At 39.4% G+C, this 7991-nt stretch overlaps 1 protein-coding gene across 4 annotated transcripts in view; it reads left to right on the plus strand.

The window, feature by feature from the left end:
- Esr1 (estrogen receptor 1) overlaps positions 1-7991 on the plus strand; it is a 381713-nt gene that overhangs the window by 241874 nt on the left and 131848 nt on the right. For all 4 annotated transcript variants that reach the window (XM_031354125.1, XM_031354128.1, XM_031354126.1 and 1 more), the window contains exon 5: positions 1425-1760. In XM_031354125.1, coding sequence (XP_031209985.1) covers positions 1425-1760 — 336 coding nt within the window. The remainder of the gene's footprint in view (positions 1-1424; positions 1761-7991) is intronic.

Raw genomic sequence — 7991 nt, forward strand, 5'->3', positions numbered from 1 at the left:
TATCTGCTTTGAGGTGGAGGTCCCTGATCCACTTGGACTTGAGCTTTGTACAAGGAGAAAGGAATGAAAAAAAAAATTATTTTTAAAGATACTTATTTTGTGTGTATGGATGTTTTCCTGCATGTATGTCAGTACATCACATACCTGCCTGGTGCCCATGGAGATCAAAAGAGGTCATTGGATCACCCAGACTTGGAGTTACAAACAGCTATAAGCCACAGTGTTGGTCTGGGAGCTGAACTCCGGTCCTCTGCAAAGCAATGTTTTCTCAGCTGCTGTCGCTTAGTGAGCCATCTCTGCACACTTTTAACTTTTCACAACAAAACTACCTACTATTTTTGTAGCTACTGTGCTAACTTAGCACCAGGCCGAAGCATGCTAGCATCAAGTTTCTCCATGTCCTCACCCATGTTTCTTGTCTTCTGTTCTGTTGGCTTGCATTTGTCTGGTGATTAGTGCAGAACATTTTTCATATACTTGTTGATCATTACATCCTCTTTTGAGAAGGATCTCCTCTGGTTGGCTGGTCATTTCTAATTGAGTTATTGTTTGCTTTGCCATTTGAACTTATATAACTATTGATATCTTTGGGGGGTATTTTTTTTCTGCCAATGATTGTTAAATCAATGTTTCTGTTGGGATTTGGTCATTAGTAGGCCATATTCTATCATGGTACTCCACTTCATTACTTAAAAATACTCTTAATTTACTCTTAAAGGGTATCTATAACAGAAGCAGTCTTTGATAGTAAGCCATATTTTTGAGTAGCTAGTTATTATAATTTTGTTGCACACACAAATACGCAGAGACACATGTACACATATACTCACATATACATACATACATACACATATACATATACACATAAAATACACACACAGATACACACATGTGTACACATATTCACACATATTCACATAAAATACACACACAGATACACATACATGCAAACATAAACACAAATGTAAGCATACATATACACACATGCACAAACACAGATACATGTGCACAGATAAATACACATGGGACACATATTTATGTGTATATATATATATATATATATATATACATATATGTGCTTACACAGACACACAAAATTACTAGTATGTGAGAGACAACTACTAGTCACTCACTTATGAAATTCCATTGTTAAAGTCTCAGAAGCTTGTATAGCTCTTGATATCAATATGTGACTTGAGACTTGTTATATTGACATAATTAGCCCCATGAATATCAACAAATGCCACAAATCAATACTGTTCTCTTTTTTTCATTTGAAGGAACTCAACACTTACAAGTTTGCATGTGCTTTCAGTATTTATTTTGATAAAATAAAGCATTATTATCTTGGAAGATAGTGTTTGTTCTGAAGTTAGCAGGCGAAAAGGTAATCGAATTTGTTCTTTATCCTTCTGCATTTTCAGGGATACGGAAAGACCGCCGAGGAGGGAGAATGTTGAAGCACAAGCGTCAGAGAGATGACCTGGAAGGCCGAAATGAAATGGGCGCTTCAGGAGACATGAGGGCCGCCAACCTTTGGCCAAGCCCTCTTGTGATTAAGCACACTAAGAAGAATAGCCCTGCTTTGTCCTTGACAGCTGACCAGATGGTCAGTGCCTTGTTAGATGCTGAACCGCCCTTGATCTATTCTGAATATGATCCTTCTAGACCTTTCAGTGAAGCCTCAATGATGGGCTTATTGACCAACCTCGCAGACAGGGAGCTGGTTCATATGATCAACTGGGCAAAGAGAGTGCCAGGTAAGAATGCCAAACTCCACTTCTGTATTAAAAAGTGAGTAACATTTCAACAACCGGCTGTGATACTGTGGAGGTAAAGCAGTAGTGTGCTACGTGATTAGGGAGAAGGCTGTATTGGGATTTGCCAGTTGTCAATATTAACCCACTATATTTCTCTTGAAACTTAGGAAATAGCCTTTAAAAATAAACACCCAGCAGACTAAAACCTTGGATTTAGTATTTTTGGCCAGTCTTCTTTGCTCGAAAGACTTGGGTAAGCACTACATTACAACATGCACATATGTCCTGTCATGCAGCTATCATATACTAAACATGCTTAAATGCTCAGGGATCTATGGATTTGTTTTTATTTCTAATGATATCCTTCAAAACACCTTTATTGAGAAGCAATTTTTTACAAAAATAATCTCTTCGTCAAATATTGGTGTACACTAAAAGGGCCAATAGCTCATCTGTAGAATGCCAATTATTTATTCAGTTTGTTTTCTGCATGGTTTGTTCAGAGAAACAAAAACACAGTGGCAGAACAAACACAAACAATGTCCCGAGGAGCTTTCAGACAGTTCCAGAAGCGGAAGCAATGCTCTGCTCCTCTTATTGGTCTCTCAAGTGCTGCTTTTATGGCTCTTGACTGTTCCTGTTTAAGGGGAAGGATTCTCATTATGATGGGAACAAGACTATCCCGTGCCTCAACTAATGGATTCCATATGCAGAAGGCTGTGCTGAAGCAAGAAAGAGTGGAGTCTGCTTTCTAGCTCATAGATTAAATCAATGGGGGATGTAAATATAGAGCTTTTTCTCCTTGAGCTTCAATAGATCTGAAGTTATTTTTTGTGCCACATGGGATAGTTTATCTTTTTATAAAACTAAAATGTGAATGGCATTTTGGGCCTTGATTTCCAGAGTCACAAAGAGAGTCTGAGTTAATGTGGATCTCCCCTTGGGGAATCTTAATGCATTTGCAGAAATCCACATATAAACATGGTGTCCTTTGAGTAGCGAGGAAGCAGTACAATGAGCCAAACTTATTACAGGGCTTTCATCTAGCTGGTTTGCATAGGAAAGATCAGAGTATATGAAAAATGTAAGATAGTTAGAAAAAAGTTTAAGTTTTGAGGATAGTTCTATTGGGCAAAATTCTTGGCCATCTGAGGAACTGAAGGTTTTATTGAGTGCCTAGATATTTTAGCATTGTTTTGAGAGACAGATACAAATACCTCAGGATTGGAATAACGTGAGGTTATATGCTTTTCCTTGATGTTTATGTTTGTTTTTATACTTTGAGAGAAAAGAAAAGAAAAAAAACCATAAGATTTAATGTCCATACTTGTGAGGACCAGTTCGTGGCTGCTGTTGTTTTTTTATAATTCTGTGAACTTATCGCTTATGAGATCCTGAAAATACTAGTTCCAGAGCTGAACTATGGAAATATGCTGAACCCAAGCACATATTTTTCATTTTTATTTGTAGAGTCACATCTCAGTATTTTGTGATTGATATTTTGTTGTTATTATTGCTGTTCTATGTCAGGGTACTTGCTGGCTAGTCCAGGCAGGCCCTGAACTTATCTTCCTGCTTTAGCCTGAATAAGTTGAAATATATTACTCATTGATGGAAGATTCATGAAAATAACCTCAATTCAGGATTAAAATAGAAGTCAAGGCTAAAAAGATTCTGTGCTCAAGTTTAGCTATTCCATTGTTAATCTCAGAGTTAGACATGTGTGCTAATAAAAAAATCTAGGAAAACTACTCTTTAATTTCTTTATGCTAATTCAAAGGGCCCAACATCTTTGGGCTAAACTATATTTTGTTGATTGGTCCCATAGAAAAAGGAATTTTAGAAGCATAATGCAATTTTGTACAGTCACATGCCCTGTAACAACATTTTGCATCTCAATAGGCCTTGTCAATGGCCTATTAGATGCCATTGGTTAGAGTGAGGGCAGGTGTCATTGATGGTGGGTCTGAATGTTATATGGGGTGGAGGCAGACCTCATTGGTGATGGTGGGTCTGTGTGTTATATGGGTTAGTTTGTAGAGAATAACAGATCCACCCAGACATGCATTTTTCTGATGTGTCCCTGTCATGAGGTTACACAAGGTTTTCTGTCTGTCTGTCTCTGTCTGTTCGTCTCTGTTTGTCTCTCTGCCAATCTGTCAATATGTCTGTCTCTTCCCCCCCACCGCACCTCCCATGTGTGTGTGGTGTGTACCATTAAAATGCAGATATTGTAAGTCCAAAGCCTACTTGTCTCGGAGAAGCAGAATGAAAATAGCCATTGATTTAAAACAGATGAAAAGAAAAGCAGAGCAGACCAAAGGCCTTCAGGAGGGACTCTGGAGATGACTGTGGAAGTTCGCAATGAAAAGTGTATTTCCAAAAGGTTTTATATTCCCAAGTACCTCTATCATTTAAAAAGATAGTTCACACTGAAGAGTTGGTATGGACAATATCACATTTATGAGGTGATAATTTAGGGATAATAATGGCAATTTCAAAAAGGGAAAGAGAAACATGGCTAGGAAGAACAGTAGCAATGGAACCAGTAATGTGATTTGGACGTGAAAGAGGCCAGAGGGGGATTTAGGGAGGGCTTGGAGGGAGGAAATAGACATTGGAGAAAATGATATAATTGCATTGTGCTTCTCCAAAGAAATAATTAAAAAATATCCAAATCAGGAGGTAAAGAAAACATTTCAATAAAGAAGTCAGGAGACAAAAGCATGAGTGCCACTGTAGCAGTGTTACTGGACTTCAGTTTAAATGGTAGATTTTTAATAACTATAATCAATATTTTGGGTTATTTAATGTTTTTTTCTAATAGATCATTAGCATTCTTAAGCTTTGCTGAACAAAACTGGATTTTCTTTTGTCTTACCTGCTGGCTCCATCTCCTGACTTGATATATGGGGATTAAGAGGTGGGGACAGGTAAGTGAGATGCAGGCATGGTTGTCAATTCTAACACATAAGGTGCTTAGAAAGGAGGACTGTAAAGGGTTAATACTTCCCTCACCATGTCTAAAGAGCAGCTGTAAGAAAAGCAATGACTCCTATCTTTCCAGTTCTGCAGAAGTCTGTTAAAAAATAATTTTATTGTTCTGACATTTAAATATGATGACATTATTTTCTCTACCCTTTCCTTCCCAAACTCCTCTTATTCCAAATTCATAGCCTTTTTATTCTTTAATTGCTCTTAAATCTATCTATCTATCTATCTATCTATCTATCTATCTATCTATCTATCTATCTATCTATCTATCTATTATCATCATCTACATATCTATCCTCTACCTACCTATTTATACCTAAATGTATAAACATAACCTTCTCAATCTTTATAATGTTACTTATAGGTATATGGCCTCAAGGCTGACCACTTGGTGTGATATAAACAATTGGGAATCTATACCCAGGGAAGACTATTTCTTCGGCTCTCAGCATTGCATTCTTTAATTGCCTATAGTTCTAAGTCTAGGGTGGAAACCCTGTGAGTAACATTTCCCTCTTCCATGTTAGCATGTCTATTGGCGTCTTGCTGTTGTTGTTCAGGTCTTGTTTAGGCAGCCATGTTGTTGAGATTTTATGAGTAGAACTTCCTGACCAAAATTCTAAAGGGGGTTTCTTATGCCTGGTATTATAATTTTTGTTAGATAGACTGTCAGTATTGTGAGCCCTCATAGGAAGTTTTCATTTAAAGAATGTACATATACACAGACTTAGTTTATTTTACTCAATTTTAGGTAAATAAGTAATAGATCCCTTATAGATTCTCTTCAGACATCCTTACTGTTGGTTCACTCTCTTTTGCCTCCTTTGGTATTGACCTCTAACTCCCCCATTAAACCTCGTCCTTTCCTCTTTTCCCCTTGTAAATCACTTGTATCCAGCTCTTTCTATCTCCCTCTCCAGGACCCCCTGATCTATTGTGCATTCTTCTTCCCTGGTCTCTGTAATTTTCTAAATTACTCTAAGTCATACACTCCTACCTGAAGATCTGGACCTAGCAGCCACTGATGAGAAATTGAGCACACAATGTTTGAGGAAGACTTAAGAACCACAGGGTGTTTTTGAACCCTTTTTTAAAATTTTTATTGGTTATTTATTTACATTTCAAATGTTATCCCTCTTCCCAGTTTCCTCACCCCAAATCCCCATCCCACCCTCTTCACCACTGCTTCTATGAGGGTGTTCCCCCACCCACTCCTACCTCACCATCCTAGCATTCCCCTATGCTAGGGCATCAAACCTTCACAGGTCCAAGGACCTCCCCTCCCATTGGTGCCTGACAAGGCCATCCTTTGTTACATATGCAGCTGGAGCCATGGCTCCCTCCGCGTGTACTCTTTGGTTGGTGATTTAGTCCCCGGGAGCTTTTGTGGGGAGCTTTGATATTGTTGTTCTTCCTATGGGGTTGCAAACCCTTTCAGCTCCTCCAGTCCTTCCCCTAACTCTTCCATTGGAGTCCCTGTGCTCAGTCTGATGGTTGACTGCAAACATCTGCATCTGTATAGGAGAGCCTCTCAGGAGACAGCTATATCAGGCTCCTGTCAGCAAGTGCTTCTTGGCATCAGTAATAGTGTCTGGGTTTGGTGTCTGCAGATGGGATAGATCCCCAGGTGGGGCAGTCTCTGGATGGGCTTTCCTTCAGTCTCTGCTCCACTCTTTGTCCCTGCATTTCCTTTAGACAGTAGCAATTCTGGGTTAAAATTTTTGAGAAGGGTGGGTGGCCCTTTGAATCTTAATGTTTTGCTGTAGAGGCTTGCTTGCTCTTCATTGTGTGCATTGTAATTCTCTAATACTCAACAGTTATTTTCTAGTCTACCTATGGAGGGAGGTTTACTTCAAATTTTTACTTTTACTTATTATTTGAAGACTTCATTCATGTATATCTAAAATCTGTAATATATCCATCACTTACTACCCCTCAAACTCTCCCCAGGACCCCCACATATCTCCCTCCCAATTTCATGTTCACCTTTTATAGTAAATTGATTAATTATTTTAAACCATTGTGCTTGATTAGTATAGCCCATATGCAAATGGTGGGGTTTTACTTATTAACACATGTGGAACTGACCAGAGACCATATACCTTAAAGAAAAATGACTCTTCCTTTTGTGGCAGCTATCAACTGTCCATAGGACCTCAGCTAGAGTTGGGGTCTTAGGAGCACACTTTCCAATCTATAGTAAGATGTTAAACTGCCTTGATCTCATCACTAAAGAAGATGTGAAGTCATGTGTGCCAAAGACATGCCACTTTGACTTATAAGTTAAACCTTTCCTAAACTTTATTGAAACAAATGCCTCAAAACCAATTTAGTTGTTAAATCTTTTTCTCTAGTTTCCTATATTGAATGATGACTTGGATAAATATGTGTGCTACTAATGACTGGTACTGGAAGTTTGATGGTACTGATGTTAATCATAGGCTTAGGAGATGGGCTGATGGCCCAGAAAAGGGGAGGAAGAAAAAAATATGGCCTGGAGTTTGAGTTCATCAAGACTTGCTGCCTTAGCTAATCTCTTTCATGAAGTGGTAGACTCCTGACTTTACCCCTGGCCCCCCCTGTGCAATGGGTTCCCTCTTTTAGGGAGTCCTCACCCCACATCATCATTTTGCTTTGATTCCCCTCTTGATTACCTTTGGACCCACAAGGAGTGGATCTCTTTTATGTGTATGTCTGCTTTAAGCCCCATGTACAGTTGTCCATCAGGTTCCGGGTCATCTCCAAGAGAGTATGTTTGTCTAGACCATTCCATAGCTCAGGACTTCTTGTTCTCAAGTATCTCCAGGAACCTAGTGATCAGCATCCAAGCCCTAAGGCTCACCCTTGTCATTCACAAAGCCATGAACAGAAGTCTAGAAACACACAAATAAATGGATAGATGAAAGATGACTTTGGCAACCTTCTCATTTCAAGAAATCTGAGCCCTATCAAAGTCTCAGTTTTTCCATTAACTAGGACTGGGATGAGCTCCAGGGCTGGGATGGTCCTCCTCTATTCGGGGAAAGTCGTCCTCTTCGACCGAGCGCACAGCTTCGGGAGGGACGCACATGGAGTGGTGAGGGAGGAAGGGGACACCCGCCTAGCCAGCCAGATCAGCCGAATCAACCCTGGCGATCAATGGGGTGACAGATATCGCAGCCAGATCGCCCTCACATCCTCTCCCTCCCTTCTTTCTTCCTCTTCTTCTTCTTCTTCTTCTTCTTCTTCTTCTTCTTC

Source organism: Mastomys coucha, unplaced genomic scaffold (genome assembly GCF_008632895.1).
Source record: "Mastomys coucha isolate ucsf_1 unplaced genomic scaffold, UCSF_Mcou_1 pScaffold5, whole genome shotgun sequence".
Taxonomy (NCBI): Eukaryota; Metazoa; Chordata; class Mammalia; order Rodentia; family Muridae; genus Mastomys; species Mastomys coucha.